This window comes from Prosopis cineraria, unplaced genomic scaffold (assembly GCF_029017545.1).
Source record: "Prosopis cineraria cultivar Desert tree isolate PC_DT_omini unplaced genomic scaffold, ASM2901754v1 PC5, whole genome shotgun sequence".
NCBI lineage: Eukaryota > Viridiplantae > Streptophyta > Magnoliopsida > Fabales > Fabaceae > Prosopis > Prosopis cineraria.
The window spans coordinates 835,147-852,497 of NW_026555336.1; the positions used below are offsets into that span (position 1 = coordinate 835,147).

Sequence of the window (17,351 nt, forward strand, 5' to 3'; positions counted from 1 at the left end):
TTGTACAAGGACTCATGTCCTTGAGGGGAATAAAACCTGATTGCAAAATGACCAACTTGTCTTTTAGTTTGATGCAACTTTCTGCACAAACAAGCAACCTTCTATCATCCGCAAGTTTTTTCCGTCCGTGCCAATTTTCTTTTGTCATACGCAACTTCCATCCATGAGATGTAAAACTCTCCCATGAATTGCAAATTTCTCCAAGGATGCAAGAGTTCTTTTGCAAAATGCAAAAAATCTCTATCAGGTGCAAGTTATTGTCGGGTGCAAGACAGCTTGATGCAAATTTTCAACAGGAAAATGCAACATTCTTACATCATATGCAAGTGTCTTTTGTTCATGAAAATTTTCTTCCATCGTTCGCAACTTCCTTTCATGAGATGTAAATTTCAATAAAATGCTTGCAACCAACGCCCTTGTAATATAGTGGCATGGAAGCTTTCTTAAAGTCGGTCATGGCACGTGATTTCGACTCTACTCATGATCTCAAGCTGTTAGCTTGCCCTTGTAATTCAAATTAATAATTAAAGAAAACAAAACTGCTTGCAGAGTAAGTCGAGTTAACAAGATTACACAAGATGCCATACGCCTTTTTCTTTCTCTGTTACGACAAGATGTAACCTCTTTACAAGAAAAAGTGTTCGAGCAATCACACTAATTTCTTTCACAGCTGGGAGAAAATACTGGATGGGAAAGAACGTTGTTATAAAGAGGATAAGGCGAATCCAAGTCAAGCTGGTCTAAGATATTCTGCGCAGCCCACAAATAAGAAGAGTGGCCTTCAATGTGATCTGTCACGTCAACCTGCAAACCCAATTATCATCCATTTTATCAGAGATCCAAGTCCGATGAGTGATAACAATGCGTCAAGATCTCAGGATATAGTAACTTTCAAGTTCTAATAATAGTGTACTAGTTAATAGAAGGTGGATGAACATCTTACGTTTTGGATCCCTGGAATATTGATGGGCTGGATTCCAGCTAATCCTTTAGTAAGTAGACTGCTCAAAAATGAAAGGGTTAAAGTCTACTTTCTGCCTAACAAATCAATCGCTGTAAATTTTCTGGAGTCATCTAAAACTACAACCACATCCCATTCCCATCCCAAAAAGAAAACTTAGTAGAAACAATACAGATTAAAAAAGAAAAATCAGTTCACAAACACGCACACCCTGTAATGACCCTCAATTTTAAATTAAACAAAATTTTTTCTCCTAATAAATATTTTCTTTAAATAAGTTTAATAGCAAGTAGAAAGGAATAGTTTATAAGAATTTATGCTAGAAATTTCCTCAAGGACTTAGGGGCCAAAGTTATTTGAACAAAAGCTTGATTTTAAAATTATAAGAGAATGTAGTGTCCTTTCTTGTAATTTTATTGTGCTTTTTCTTGTGATTTTCTCATGTTCTTTCTTGTGATTTTTCCAAAAGTTCTTTTCTTCAGTTTTATATCTCACGTGCGTGGAAGCAAGAATAGAGCATCCTAGAATCTTCTCTTCACCGACTTAGATTTCGTTTCTTTCATCATTTTTGAAACCTTCCTCCTCACCTTTGAACTTATTCTTCTTCTCACCGGTGACGTGCATCTTGCTTCACTGGTTCATTTCTTCTGTTGAGCGTGTGGAGCAATCAAAATCCTTCATTCATCCCTGTTTTTTTGCTGCTTCTTCGTTCAGGTTCGACAGTTCTATGTGCGCGTGTTTAGCTTCAATTTTTCTTCCTCCTCAGCTGTTGGAGGCTCATGTGTGCGTGAATAATAAGCTCAAGTTTTTTTTTTTTCAATCTGCAATTTTGTTGCTCACCGTTGAAGAGGTCGGAGTCACAAGTTCGTCGTTCCCCTATTCTTTGTTTCACCATCGATTACTTCTTCTCCCTTCCTCATTGACATCATTTAGGTGCTGGTGAGTGAAGCTTGTCCTTCGTCCTCCTCCTTCATGCAACAGCGTCTTTTTCCTCCTCCTCCATCGAGTTCTATCGGACTCCCTCTCCCCTGTACAGCTCCTGCAAATCTTCTCCCTTCTTGTTGTGCTATCTATGATTAAGGTAAGAAGCATTGAGATCTTCTTCCTGATAATCTTGTGTGCGTGAGTGTGTGAATTATTAGTTGAAGTTTTTTTTCCTCTTGTGATACTGCTGTCCGTGCGATGAAAAAAGGAAGAAATTTAAATTGAATTGGAAATAATTTTCTGCACTTGTGAATGTGGACTGTTGTTGCTGTGCGTTAGAGTGTGGTTTGCTCTGTGTGTCCGTGAAACTACTGAATTTTAGTGTGTTTTCTGTTGCTGCCATGCTGTTATAGGGAAGAGACAATTCAAATATTGAGCTGCCAATTTATCTTAAAGATTGAGAATGATATACTCATGGGTCATAATTTTTCAGTTGAACTAATTGTTTAGATTGGGTGATGTTGAAAAATTTGTTAGGATGAAGTTGGAAAAGAATAGCTTAAATATAAAACTTAAATATTGGTACTTATAAGATATTTGTTGAAATGTTTGCTAGAGAATATTGCAAAGGTGATAATAATAATAATAATAATAATAATGTAATTATTTGAATCCTTGAAATTGAATAGTTTGTTGATGAAATATATGTCTTTACATACAAGTTGTAAAGTTGACTTACTTGTTGGATTTGTATAGCACCAAAAAGGAAAATTGTTAGGTTATGTGATGATTGAGGTTCTTATTAAACATGGAATAAGAAGAGTGTTAATGGTTGGGGTTGAATGTTGTTGGTTTAAATGCTAGATTAATTTGGAGTATCACTGGAGAAAGCGAGAAATTGAGGGAGTCTAATTATAAGATTATTGAGAAATTTTCAGGTAAGTGAATAGCGTCCCAACTGATATTTCATTAAAATCTTTTATTCAAATATTACATTTTTATGCAAATTCTTTTTACAACAATGTGATTATGAGATATTTTGTTGATTAAATTACTTTATTTCGTGAAATTAGTTTACCAGAATTGATCATTTTGGTTAATCAGTAAATACAAGTTTGAATTCTAATTGTGGGATTTTATTTTGAAAATTATTGAATTATTACGAAAAAATGATTCATGCGAGTTCGACATTGAAAAGAAAAATTTGATTGAATAATGATCAATTTCTCGCATGTTTGAAATTGAATTTGAAAGGGACTTTATATGGAACACTGGTTGCTAACGGCAGTTCCGTTAGCCCTTGGCGCGCCATGGTACACCTAGCTAGCAAGGTGATTATAGAAAGTGCTAGCCCCATGCGATGGCCAACGCACATGGAACAGAGAGATGGTTATTCATGAGCATCATACTCACGTTTTTTTCGTGGCTTCAAGCCGCGTTTGATTAGCATTACCCTCGTGGACTGTGTGTCTAAGTTTGTTTCGTAGCTTCAGTTGCGTTTGGTTACTTACCCTCATGAACTGAGTGTCCACTTTTGTTTTTATGGCATAAATCGCGTTTGGTTAGTTACCCTCATAGATTGTGTATCCATATTTGTTAATTATTCTGATAAGTCCCTATAATTATGAATCCAATCGTTTGATGATTTCATATTCTATTAGTTTTTATTTAATAATTTATTTAAAATATTGATTTCATTTATGTGCTTTCTTGAAATCAAGTGATATTATCATTTTTTATGATAATTCAATGATTTAAGATTTTATTCGAAATTTATAGAGCCATTTTATTATGAAGTTTATAAAATTTTTACGAAAATTTTATCTATTTAACTTACATAACTATTTCAAACTTCACACTTTATTTATGTTCTATTATTTATTGTTGGGACGTTATTCACTGGAAAATATATTTTAGTCTCAGATGGTATAGTTGAACTCGTGACTCAAGACATCCACTGAGTAGTTTTATTGCTGAATTGAAGCAGAAGAATTATTTTAGTCAAATCCTAATTTGATGAAAATTTGAACTTTATACCTACGTTGGCGTCTGGCTTTAGATGCTCCACGTAGACTACAGATAGGATCCTCACGTTTCTTTTAAAATTGAATATCTAATTTAATATTGTAACAATTTTTAATTCCTCTATTAGTATGTTTAGCGTATTAATTTCAAAGTTCCTACGATCACGGCTTAAGGGATGTGAGGTTTGTGCCCATACCCATGTCGGTCACACCTGATTTTTGGGGTGTAACACACCCATTGTTCTCACGCTTAAGTTGGAATACCTTGGTCAAAATCTGTGGAGAAACCACAAGCAAAATTAGGCATGGCAACTGTTCTCACTCTCACACACTCACACACCCCCGCACACATATTGTTCTCATTATTAGACCAAGTGTTTTAATGATAATGTGCACACGCGCACATATTGTTCTCATTATTAGACTAAGTGTTTTAATGATAACAAAATCAAGAGAAAGATATTTGTAGAGCCAGGAATAAGGGCCGGACCTGAAAGACTGGGCTTGGAAGCCCTGTTTAAATAAGAGTTCAAACTTTGAAAATGATTTTTTTTTTTAAGTAACCGAGTTTGAGGGCTTGGCCCTAATGAGCCCTGTAAAAAAAAAGCTCAGGCCCCAACGGCCCTTCAAGCCCTGTTTTATTATTATTATTATTATTTTTTCTTTGGTGGAACACATATTTGAAGCCAATGACCTGCTCATCTGATCCTACACACATTATATTATTATTGATTTTAATTTATTCTAAAATTAATTTAATATAATTTAATAAATATCAGTGTATAGTATAAAATTTATGATATTTTTTATTTTTCTATAATTATTATGTTTGTGTATTTATAAAAAAAATGAATTGTTTTTTAACCAAAATTTAAATTTTATTACTAGACTTCTAAATCTGTGTTGTTTAATTTCAAAAAAATTATGAGGATTTTAATTTTTTTTAATTTCAAACTATTTTAATTAATTTATAATGTTTAATTTTATTTTAATTTTTTTATTTTTTTGAAAAAGGGCTTGCATGCCTAACACTGAACCCTTCACATAAAGGTTGAGCTTGAGAAATGAGGTTCAAAATGAGGAATCGAGCTTTAAAGCTCAAGCCCTTAAGGGCCGAACCCACTCGTATTCCTAGCTCTAGGTATTTGTTACTTGTGCAAATTGAATATCATGAATCAAGTAACAAAATATCAAAAAATGGAAGCAAGGGTGAAGAAACAAATACTAGAATCAACATGAGCATGAGACACTTAAGAAAATGATGAATCAAGAGAAGAAAGAAAAGCATTTAATAGATTATATTTGTTTTATTCCTCTCTACGATAAATTTGTGAAAACCAATTTAAAAGCTAAATACATGTTTGAAAATGATAAGGTTTGCATCATATAAAAAGTCATAGGCTCATAAGTCCTTAAGGTTAAATGGTCTTATCCATGCAAGGACAAGAAATGTCCAAGCATGTTTGACAAATGGTTGCATGTACTTATGATTCATATTACTTCATTCATGCTTGGACTATAAGCGTGCCATGTATGTTTGATCATCTTTTATGCACATAGGACTTAAAGGATCTCATTCAAACTTAAACCATAACTAAACCTTGTTTGAATTAGATATAGGACTGTATGTTGGTTCACGCTAGGACATTTTTGTATCCATGCTTGATTGGCAAGTCAATGTGGAGAAATATCTTAGTTGAGTTTCTGTAGTCTGATTCACACTTGGATGTTATTTTTACCTACGCTTGACTGATCCTAAGTGTCAACTTAAAGTGTTCCTAAGAAGCAATCCACACTTGAATTCATTTAAGTCCAAACTTAAATAGATGAAACACTCGTTAACTTTCAAGTCTGACTTGGAGAGAGTCTTAACACTAAACATGCTATCAAAAGTTACCCAAACGTTTCACATCACAAATAGGCAAGGTGCCTTTGTACACTCATTCACACTTGGCACAAAAATTACCCACATGTGTTTAGGCTTATAGAAAAGGTTGGTACTTAAACCTCATCATACACGCTTGAACTCTGATTGGTCCACACTTGGATAGATGTGAAGTGATAAGTGAGCTAAGTGCAGATAACTCATCCACGCTTGGATCATTCTTGTCCACGTGTGAATGACAATTAAAACAGCATTTAATGCAATTAGCAAGAAAAGTGTTTTATCCGTCTTAGATCACTTTCGCAAGTGCATAACAACTATATTTTATACCTTATGGGTTCCAACGGTCCTAAACCATGAAAATCTATAAGTAGGACCTCATTTGAGTTGGTGGATAATGCTCATACAAATTGAACACATACAATTTATATCAAACTTTAATTTTTCACTATGTTCATATAAAAAGTTGTCAAACTAATTCTTAGGCTTATATTGTTATATCCATTTTTTGAAAGAGTTTTTGAGTATGTCTAATATTTTCCTAGTTATCTCTTTAAGAAAGAACTTGGTAGGAAAACACAATCTTTGTTAATAGAGATACTCAAGGAAGGATTTCCTTAGTGTATTAAGAAAATGCTCACTATCTTAAAGTATGGAATTAAGGAGACTTACTAATGTAGCAAGTGATCTTGTAAACGGCTCACAAATGCTAGTGAAAGCTTGTGGGATGTATTAAGGTAGCAAGCACTCATTGAAACTTGTGTCATAATGGAAAATCTCAAGTATGAGTTTGGGGACTAGATGTAAGCCAAGCAGCTAGCTAAATCAGGATAAATCAATTGTATAGTATTTCTATCTCCACTCTAACTCCGCCTATATTTATAGCCGGTCCCAAGCCCGGGTAAAGGAGGAGGGTTGTGTTAGACCATCAACAGTCAATGTAAAAATTTTTTGAATCTATCATGAACATGGACAATAGAAGTTATAATGTTAATGCTAGGTCATTGCCCGTAAGTAACGCGCTGCATGGCTCGAGTACAGTGATAAGTGAGTTAGAGTCACTGCATCGGCGCCCGGATGTAGTGTTAAATGAGCAAAGGCTACCGCGTCATTCTGGACGCACGCGGCTAAAGAAGTTAGTCCATAAGAGCAAAATTAGATTTGGTACTTAGAATGTTGGGACATTAAATTGTAAATCTGTAGAGGTTGTAGGGGTTATGATTCAAAGGAAAATCAATATCCTTTGCTTGCAAGAAACAAAATGGCGTGGAGAAGAAGCTAAGGATATTCAAGGTTTCAAATTTTGGTATACAGGAAAAGTAAGTACACGCAATGGAGTAGGCATCATTATAGATAAGGAGTGGAAGAAGAACGTTGTAGAAGTTAGCAGAATTGGGGATAGAATTATTTCTTTAAAAATGATAATTGGACGTAAGACTGTTAATATTGTTAGCGCTTATGCGCCGCAAGTCGGGACAGAAGCCAGTCTTAAGGAATTATTTTGGGAGGATCTGGAGGGGTTGATTCGACACATACCACAGAGTGAAAAGATTTTTATTGGAGGAGACTTTAATGGGCATGTCGGGAGAGAAGCTGGTCAGTATGCAAGGGTGCATGGTGGTTTTGGTTTTGGAGAGCTAAACAATGAAGGACAAACTCTTCTTGATTTCTCATTGGCGTATGATTTTAAGATTGCCAACACTTGTTTCAAGAAGAGAGATGAGCATCTCATCACTTACAAAAGTGGAGCCTCAAGGTCACAGATTGATTTTCTTTTAGTTAGGAACACAGATAGAAAACTTTGTAAAAATTGTAAGGTGATCCCCGGAGATGCTGTAACGACACAACATAGGATCCTAGTCCTTGATGTGTGTATTATGAGTAAAATCCAAAAACGTCGACAAGTAATAACACCAAGGATTAGGTGGTGGCAATTGAAAGGTGAGAAGCAAGATATTTTCAAGCGAAATCTTTTGGATAAAGGAATTTGGGATTCTCAGGGAAGTGCTAACATCATATGGGAGGATATGGCGAAAAAGATACGGGAGGTTGCAAAAGTAGTTTTGGGAGAATCGAAAGGTTCTGGTCCGAGAGATAAGGAGTCTTGGTGGTGGAATAATAGTGTACAGGATAAAATCAAATATAAGAAGAACTATTTTAAAGCCATATATTTGTGTAACAATGAGGAAAATTGGGAGAGGTACCGTATGGCTAAGAAGGAAACTAAGAGAGCTGTGGGTGAAGCTCGTTTTAAAGCTTTTGAAGAATTTTATAAGAACCTTAACACGAAGGAAGGAGAGCAAAATATTTATAAGATTGCCAAGAGTAGGGAAAGAAAATCAAGAGATCTAGAACAGGTAAGGTGTATTAAAGATGAAGAGGGAAGAATTTTAGTTACAGATGATGAAATTAAAAATAGATGGGAGACTTATTTTTCTAAACTTTTCAATGATGGAGAGGATTCATCTAGTAATTTGGAGGATTTAATAACTGGTAAAGGAGAACAAAATTTGTCATTCTATCGAATAATACGTGATAAGGAGGTAAAGGAAGCTCTTAAGAAAATGGCAAATGGTAGAACCAACGGACCTGATTGTATATCTATCGAAGCGTGAAAATGTTTAGGTAAAGAAGGGGTGAGATAGTTAACTAAGTTATTTAATGTGATTTTACAGTCCAAAAAAATGCCTGATGAGTGGAGGAGAAGTACATTAATTCCTATTTATAAAAATAAAGGAGATATTCAGAATTGTACTAACTATAGACGGATTAAACTCATGAGCCACACAATGAAATTGTGGGAGAAAGTAATTGAGCACAGGTTGAGATTGGAGACAAGTATTTCTGAGAATCAATTTGGTTTTATGCCAGGTAGATCAACTACAAAGGCGATTTATCTACTAAGGGGATTAATGGAAAAGTATCGTTGTAAAGATAAAGATCTACACATGGTTTTTATTGATTTGGAAAAAGCTTATGACCGTATACCAAGAGAAGTGCTTTGGAAAGCGTTGGAAAAAAAGGGAGTACGGATTGCTTATATTAAAACCATACAAGATATGTATGAGGGGGTAAAAACTAGTATAAGAACGCCTAGTGGTCAAACAAAGAATTTTCCTATAAAGATTGGACTACATCAGGGATCATCTCTGAGTCCTTATTTGTTCAACTTGATTTTAAATGTTTTGACGGAACATATTCAAGAGGAAATCCCGAAATGTATGCTCTTCGCGGATGATATAGTTCTTATAACAGAGACAAGAGAAGAGGTTAATTGCAAACTTGAGTTATGGAGGAGGACATTGGAGTCGAAAGGTTTTCGTCTGAGTAGAAGTAAGACGGAATATTTATATTGTAAATTTGGTAAAGGACTATTCGAAAATAATTTGGAAGTGAAATTGGGAGATCAATTATACCTTAAGTGGAAAAGTTTAGATATTTGGGAGCCATTATTCAAAATGATGGCGAAATCAGTGAAATATTTCACATAGAATTCAAGCTAGGTGGTTTAATTGGAGAAAAGCTAAAGAAGTTATTTGTGACCGTAAGGTGCCTAATAAACTTAAAGGAAAGTTTTATCGCACTGCTATCAGACCGGCAATGTTATATAGTAGTGAATGCTGGGCTCTAACGGGACAGCAAGAACATAAAGTTGGAGTAGCAGAGATGAGAATGTTACGATGGATGTGCGGACATACACGTAAAGATAAAATTCGAAATGAGCACATACGTGAAAAAGTGAGGGTGGAACCTATTGAGGAAAAAATGGTAGAAAATCGGTTGAGATGGTTTGGACATGTACAAAGAAAACCAAGGGAGACACTAGTGAGAAGAGTGGAACATATAACTGAATCCGATTAAGAGAGGTAGAGGAAGGCCTAAGAGAACACTCTTGGAAGTTGTTGAACGCGATCTCTTAATTAATAATATTCTTAAAAGCTTGATAAATGATAGAGCACAATGGCGTCTTGCAATCCATGTAGCCGACCCCACCTAGTGGGATAAAGGTTTGTTGTTGTTTGTTTGTTTGTTTTCTATCTCCACTCTCTTTAAACTCAGCTCATCATACTTTGCATACTATCTTGATTCTAACATTAAAAAATTTATATTTCACAAGTGTTTTAAAATCAGCAACTGAAGTATTTAAGTTTCACTTTGATTTATTGCATTGAAACTTCAAGTTGCATCTTGAACTAAGCTTGAAGTTTTTAAAAGTTGAAAAAAAAATTCCTAAACACCCAATTCACACCCCCCTTTGGTGTTATTGCCTAATCTTACACTTGTGCTTTTCTCAAGTTGGAATACAATACTGGCTATAAAGAAGCATTCCAAAATAAAAATTGTCTAAATTCCATTATCTTTCTTTTATTTTGAGGTTAACTTTTAAAATTACAAGTGATCAATAAGTTGAATAGTGCGGATCAACTGGAAATATCCACAACTCTGCAGAAGTTCTATCAATGAACATTTTCAAGTACCTGGCACGGAAAGCAACTCCAAGCATCCAATCATTTCTAGTATAAGCATTTATGAACCTTCCTGCTACCATCTGTAGAAGATCACAGAATCTCAAAATCTTTAAAAGCTTGCGATGAAATCTCTAACAATCTGATCGTATTTAAGAAATAAAACACCAATCATCCTTCGAAACAGTATAGAATGGAAGAATAAATCACAGCCTAAGATATCACATCAGAAAGCAAAAGGAAAAAAGATGCAGAAAGAGAGAGGAAGAAAAAAAAACACTGACTGGCTTATAAGAGGCCAGCGTCTCTTCCCTCATTGAATACCTTTCTTCTTCTTAACATGACTCACCCATAAATATACCCCTGTAACGGCTTATACACTCTCTCATCCATCACAAATTACAGGTGACCCAAGGTGCCCAATCAGTTATGGTTTTCCCTTTCCTTTGGACATTCTAGACACCTCATCCATTGTTAAAGGCTCCTTTATTACTCTTTTTCGTTTTTTAAAACACTCACCATTTTAAGTCCATCAGCCCCAGGACCATCCAGATGGATTGGCTCATTGGTATAAAAGTAAAGCAGACAATAAGGTGCTATAAAAAGAAGAATGAAATCACCTTTCTGGCAGCTTCCCAGTTCTCGTCCTTGATTGAGATGGGTGCTCCAAGAAGAACAACTCTTTCTACCAGTTCAGCTGCCAATAGACAGAACAAGCACCTTAAATCAACTAAAGGTAACAATTGCTCAAGTCATCAAGGACATGAAACCATGGTAGACATTTTCAGAGTTAAAATGATAAGAAAACAGAATGGAGTAAGCAAGTAGTGCCACTAACCACTGTTTTCAGTTTCAGCCAAAATCTGAAGACACTTGAAAATAACTCGTGCCCCAAGTGAGTACCCTATGAGTGTCACAGGCCTGAAACTCAGGTTAACAATAATGCTTGCTCCAAAATTATTAAAAAGCAGAATTAACGAGGAAAAACTTGAAATTAAACAAGTACCTATTCCCCTGCAATCCTTTTAACAATACTTCAGCAAGTAGCTTTCCTGCTTTGTCTGATCTGAGAAGCAAATTTAGATAAGCAAGGATTTGCCTATGAACTAAGGATGAAAATTTCTCATGTCAAAATTTTTCTTTGAAGACAATGAATCCATCACATCCTGCACAGCCTTTCATATAAAAGATAAACGGGTACATGCTTGGAAAGCCAAACTGCCTTGAAATTTCCGAGCCATTCTCATCCAAAGCGTAGTTTTTGCTCACTTGAAACATGACCCTTTTCATTTAGAAAAACAAATTTCATAAGAAGGGAAAGAGAAAATGCACTTGGGTAATGGAGGAGGGCAATATACCCTCCAAAACAGATAAAGTAATAGGAAATAAGAAAAACAAAAAGGTGCGCAATCTCTTTGGAATAAAGCTGCTCAATTGCACTTTCTTGAAACAAAAAACTGCTCAATCTCTTTGCAAAGCATAATTTGGAAATCCCTTGAAAATTGAAACATAAGCAGTGCATCAGGAATAAGCCATCAACGTGATCCTATCCTATTCATATTTGGGGCAAAAGGCATACTCAAAGGTGGATGTATTTACTATAACCTAATAATCTTTGAGGACAGGATGAATTGAACAGCATATTGTCACAAAATCCTGTCCCCTTTGCTTTAACTAAAACCTTAAAATGCATCATGAGAAAATGTCCTAAAGTGGAAAGATACACCCAATTCACCCAGAACGCAAATTAAAAATTCCAAAAGAAAGTAGCCACCCAATATAAGAGCCATTGACCTGTTGTTTCTGAATTAGATCTACACACAATCCACATATGGAGAATAAAAAATGAATCCCAAGCCATATGCATGGAATAGCATTGTGTAACACATTTAAGAAAGAAAAACCTTCAATTACCTTATTTTACTTTGATGATGATGATGCCCTTTAATTTAATAATTGGGCTTACCTTATTTTACTTTAGTCAAATGCAATGGTCAACTTCCACAATTCATTTTCTACATATTCAAAAAATATCAAAATATTTGTTGAACAAATGAATTTCACCCCTTAAACTTCCAGTTTAAAAGAATTCAAACCCTTAAAGTTCTTCCAGGATAAGGATTAACAAAGAGCAAGTGCCAATTTCCCAATGCCTTGACAAGCAAGCAACTCTAGTCATAATCAAGAAATATAAGGTGTGAACCTGTCAATTGCGATTGCCCATTTACTATCTATGAAGTCAGTTGCTGCAAGTAATGTAGCTGGCCAAGCCAAAGCAGTTAACAGTGTGCTTAATACAGTCATCATGGCCCCTTGCTTCATTAGCTCCATTGCAAGTCCTACAGAAGATGGCAAAAATACCGATATCATATTAACCTCTAGTTGTTGACTTATAGTACTACTAACCATATAGTATTATAAGTCAGATCAAATCCAATTACTTGAAGTAAGCCAATCCTGAATTGCAGTGCTCACAGCTATCAGATTTTTTGACTCCCATTGTAGTGCATACCTAGCTTTTATTCAAGGTCAAGTGAAAAGTCATTTGTTTTGCTGGGTTCATCCACCATAAAAGCATAAATTACATCATCAAATCAACACAAGATTAAGGAATATACAATGTAATATCATTGCACTGAGAATTTCAAGGGATAACTGCAAGAACACCAATCACTCCATGCTGAAATTAACTTCATTGATTTCTTTGCTTCTTGGCAAGTGAAAACAATAATGAAGGATCATGGATAAATATTCACAATTGTATCATGTGTTTAATTTCTTACTCATACTTATTGACCAAACATGGGGACGAATAGGGAGAAGGAAGTTAGTAACAATGAGTACCTCTCCAAGTTGTCATGTTGCCCTTCCCATGGTCTTATAAAATCATCCTCCTCAAAAACAAATCCTGAGACCAAGATCTCAACTGCTAGCCTCTAAAGTAGCAGTTCAAAAAAATTTTAATTTCAAGATCATAAGCCTAGTGTAGAAAAATTTCTTGAGAAAAAAAAAGTGAAATAAAATTAACACACATGCAAACAGATCATAAGACCAACCCATGATGCTCAATTAAGAATTATATGCTAGTAAGTGATGGAACATGAAAGCTATAAAAACTTACGCCCTGGTTATGGTTTTCTCCTATAGCTTTGAATTCAAATTCATCCACACTACCAACTCTCCTAGCCATTTTGCTCCCTGTAAGACCAGCTCCCGCAGCTGGTAGAAAGTGTTAAATAGAATTAAATACATGAATTGTCAACGATAGACTACAGGGAAGAAAGCTAGAGATGTCAAATGCACCATAAATATATTGAATGAAGGTCATGTCGGCTGCCTTTAGGATAAGGCAGATATTAATGGGTAAGCATCACTTCTATAGTAAATTTTAAAGTTTAATGCAAAATGACATAAACTTCGTAAAATCTCTTTTTCACAACTAAGATAAAAGAAAGAGTTTCTAATGTAGATTTCTGCCAATTATCTTCAAGTAGTAATTGTGAAAATGTTGATCAATTATATACAGCAACAAAGGAATCACCACTTTTGCAACTTATTTACTAATACAGAAAGTCAGTATAGTTAAGCAGCACAGTAGCCCAAAATCCACCTTCTTGAGTGTGCACTTGAACCCTATATTGAACAAAATACACCTCTAAGACACATGAGCATGTAAGAATTTCATAGTCCAGATCATATCATTCATTAACACAATAAACTCAAAGAAAGAGTTCTCATATGCCACCCCGAGACAAGATTCAAGAAGCCTTAGTAAATTCCTGCAGATCAAGGCACATGTAGCCAAATATATACCTCCAAATGAAGCAGCAACAGCAACAGAACCAGCTACAGTTCCTGCAGCACTAGCAGCTGCAGCAAACCCACTTCCAATTATAGGGACCAGGGTACCTAGAGTTGGAGCCAGTGCACTGAGCCCTGCAGCAATTGCAGGGGCAGCTAATCCTGTTGAATGCTTAAAGTAGATTAGTAACCAGTCAAATACACAAGAAAACTGATTCATTTGCAAACTAAGTATTTCAAATTACAGGTTGAAAAAGACATTAAGGGACACATACATACCACCAGTAATGGCCAACAAGGTTCCTCCAGTTATTGCAGCAGCGCCAATGATGCCACCACGCTTCCATTTAGCCCACTTGCTTTCTTTTGAATTTGTTTCTTCTTTCTTTAATTCTTGCTCTTTAACAAAGGCCATTGCAGAACAAGCAACCATGGTCTCAATGGCCTCCTGCAAAGCAAAACATTCATCTTCATCACTAAAAGATATGAAAGTAGAACCTGTGAATCTGGGAACATTAAAAAATGGCAATTTTAAGTCCTACATAGACAGTCAAACAAACACAGTTAGGCTTAACTTGGTCAGAAAAGTTTGGAAATCATGCATAAAATTGATTACACTGCAGTGAAAATAACATCCTGAAATAATTATTTATGATATTAGACAAAATAGGGAACAATTAGGCTTGTCTCTCATGATTACCTCAACTTATAACGAGTTGTTTCAAATCAACATAAAATTGCCAAATGAAAGTTTCAGAATACAAACCATTTTTGTCCACTTGATATCAAGCCAAGTTGCAAGCAGCCGCAGCGCCACGCGATGTCGAGCATCATAGCCTTTTCTTCTCTGGTGATATTTCTTGTTGTTTTCATCCAAATCTGACAGACAAGCAGAGAGAAGTTCATACAGAACTGATACTTTCCTCTGATAGCCAAGCATTGTTACCTCTTCAATAGGTCTTTCATCAATCATATTATTAGTAAATCCCTGATGTGGGTCAGGGCCATCAAGAAGAGGAGTATTTGTCTCCTGACGAATCTCCAAATGCATCTCTAGGTTTTCGGAATTTGATTGAACATGAGGAGTTAAATATTTTTCTCGACATTGATTCACATATTCACGGTGCTTTTCTTTAGACATAGAAGATGCTGCACTTTTTCCCATGCTGTTTTCCATATTGTCAATTGCTTCTGATAAAGCAAGTTCTCGATCTAATTTTGTAGAAGAATCATCATCACTTTCTTCAGAAAGTAATCTCATGAACTGTGACATTCACATACATTGTCTTTAAGCAGAAGCATAAAAAGGCCATTAAATAGAACTAAGCATATGTGACATAAAATGTAGAACAGATGATGATGATGGAGTTCAGCAGTTGTGCTATGCAGCACGAACTTTTTAGACAAAAGAAGAAAACTGAATACAATGTGGCAATTGTTGTAGAAGAGAGGGAGAGAACAACAGCAGTGACCCAATAACATCAGTCCATGATAACCCATAAACTTCGAACATGTCATGATTTTCATGTTTTCTAGTCTTTTACACACAAAAAAGCAAAAAACATTTCAACTAATGTATACTTATAATGTTTACTTATATTTAAATTTTGTTCACATAGGAATACAATTAAGGTCAAAAGACAATTGAACTTTTTTCTTATTTCTTCTTCTGATAAAATAATTCTTGATGCATGAAGGAATTAATCATGTCCATTTATACCATAAGATAGCCCAAAAATAAAAGGAGAAAATATGGAAGTGAAAGACACAGGAGCCAGATATGCCTGAGCTGACATTTCCACCTCCATTTTGGTTAGGTCATTCTGAGGCTTGCCAGAACAAATGGAAACAAAGATGAGAGTATATTAAATCATAGAGGTTACAAGCTTACAGTTACAGCTATTGACCTGTCCATGACTGAAAAAAGTATGCAGGGAAGTAGAAGAAAAGTTCGCCAGTGAAAAATTTTAATAGCAGCATAGAACCAATAGCGCCACGTTATTATAAAGCGTAAACCTAAATACTTCAGTATGTATAATTGTATGTGCAATTATTTAGGAGCGGAGAAAATGTAAAATGGCATACTGGTCCCACAGGATGGCCAGACCCAGCAGTTTCTTCAAGCGCGCGCCAAGCAGCAGAATCAATGTCCAGAATCCTGTTCAGAGGAAATATGACATACTGGTCCATGAATGAAAAAAGCTACAGGGGTATGTTTTAGATAGGTGAAAAGAGTACAAATTGGAGGGTCAAAGACTTGTTCCGATACTTGAAATAAAAAATGTATAGAATATGAGAGATGATATGAGAAAAGAAAAAGAAAAGAACAAAATTGTTCTTTCAAAATTTACTTATTCAACCGTGAGAGAACCAGACAACACAATACCAGTGATCCTTCGAAATATAACAACTCAACGAAGAGGATCCAATCTAAAATTAAAAGTAAACAACGAAAACAATCGCACATACTTGAAAACAGGACGGAGCAGACCCGAGTTCTCATGGACCCAAAGATCCGGACATTCGGAAACAGAATCGCTGCCGGAGCTACCGCTACTAGTTCGTTCTTCGGATTGATAGTCATCGGAGAAACCCAATGGGCAGGTCTGGTGAGTCTGAGCATGGTGTATGGCGAGGCTGAACAGGGCTCCAGCTGCATACTTCTGCGTCGGCGTCAGAAACAACATCGCTGCTGTTGACTAAATTCTAAGACCAGGGATGGAGATGGAATTGAAGGAGACGAATGAACATCATTCTGGGGTTATCCCAGCGTAAGGAAGGAGAGAGATCGCCGCTTTGAATTCGAATGGAATTGAAATTGAAGTTTGGATGTTTGCGGCGTTACGTAGGTTTAAAGATCGAATTGTGTTGTTTCCGTTGTCCGTTACTTGCAAAAGGCGTTGCGTTGGCGTTGGTTAGCTTCCGATACCATCCTATAACAAGCCTGACGCGCTGAAGCCACTGTTTCCCAGCTTGCAGAATGAGACTCGTTCGTGTGTGAGCAAAACTAAAACGGACTTGTTTTCGCTTCTTCGTATCTTCGAGCCGGCAGCACATGTTTACGTGTTGTCTTTCGAAGTTCACGATTCTTAAAACAACGTTTTGGGAAAATTGTTATAAAAAATCTCACCACCAAATTAATTGTTAAGAAAGAGTAGGGAACTTTTGAAAAATGAGGTCTTACGTTAGCATTAATTGTTTAAGACTAAATGATATAAATGCCCTTCTTGTTAAAAAAATAAAAAACAAAAAAAAGTGGAGCAAGATCATTCGCTATCAATATTTCATAT

General features: G+C 35.6%; 1 protein-coding gene across 6 annotated transcripts; it reads right to left on the reverse strand.

Moving 5' to 3' along the window:
- Positions 1-481: 481 nt before the first annotated feature.
- Positions 482-17,109, reverse strand: LOC129310268 (uncharacterized). Of its 6 annotated transcripts, XR_008593075.1 has the most exons (17): positions 16,531-17,106; positions 16,147-16,219; positions 14,828-15,325; positions 14,341-14,509; positions 14,074-14,223; positions 13,382-13,479; positions 13,105-13,196; positions 12,702-12,772; positions 12,464-12,599; positions 11,267-11,326; positions 11,099-11,181; positions 10,881-10,957; positions 10,273-10,343; positions 4,107-4,185; positions 1,549-2,031; positions 944-1,001; positions 722-804 (listed from the first exon to the last, which is right to left on the reverse strand). XR_008593075.1 is itself a non-coding variant. In XM_054952076.1 (15 exons), the coding sequence occupies exons 1-15, from the start codon at positions 16,746-16,748 to the stop codon at positions 655-657; spliced, it is 2,004 nt and encodes a 667-aa protein (XP_054808051.1). In that variant the 5' UTR covers positions 16,749-17,104; the 3' UTR covers positions 482-654. The 6 variants fall into 6 exon arrangements, 3 of the variants coding, with proteins under 3 accessions (XP_054808051.1, XP_054808052.1, XP_054808053.1); XR_008593076.1 differs by lacking the exon at positions 4,107-4,185; XM_054952076.1 differs by lacking the exons at positions 1,549-2,031; positions 4,107-4,185 and having other exon boundaries at positions 482-804; positions 16,531-17,104.
- Positions 17,110-17,351: the final 242 nt, after the last annotated feature.

What these genes read in the sequence shown, in the direction of transcription:
- LOC129310268 (XM_054952076.1), bottom strand. Translation starts at nt 16,748, where the DNA reads ATGTTGTTTCTGACGCCGACGCAGAAGTATGCAGCTGGAGCCCTGTTC. An exon ending in GAGAAAACCATAACCAGGGC is followed by an intron (nt 13,197 to 13,381) that starts GTAAGTTTTTAT and finishes CTGCTACTTTAG; the next exon opens with AGGCTAGCAGTTGAGATCTT. An exon ending in GGCTGAAACTGAAAACAGTG is followed by an intron (nt 10,958 to 11,098) that starts GTTAGTGGCACT and finishes GTCTATTGGCAG; the next exon opens with CTGAACTGGTAGAAAGAGTT.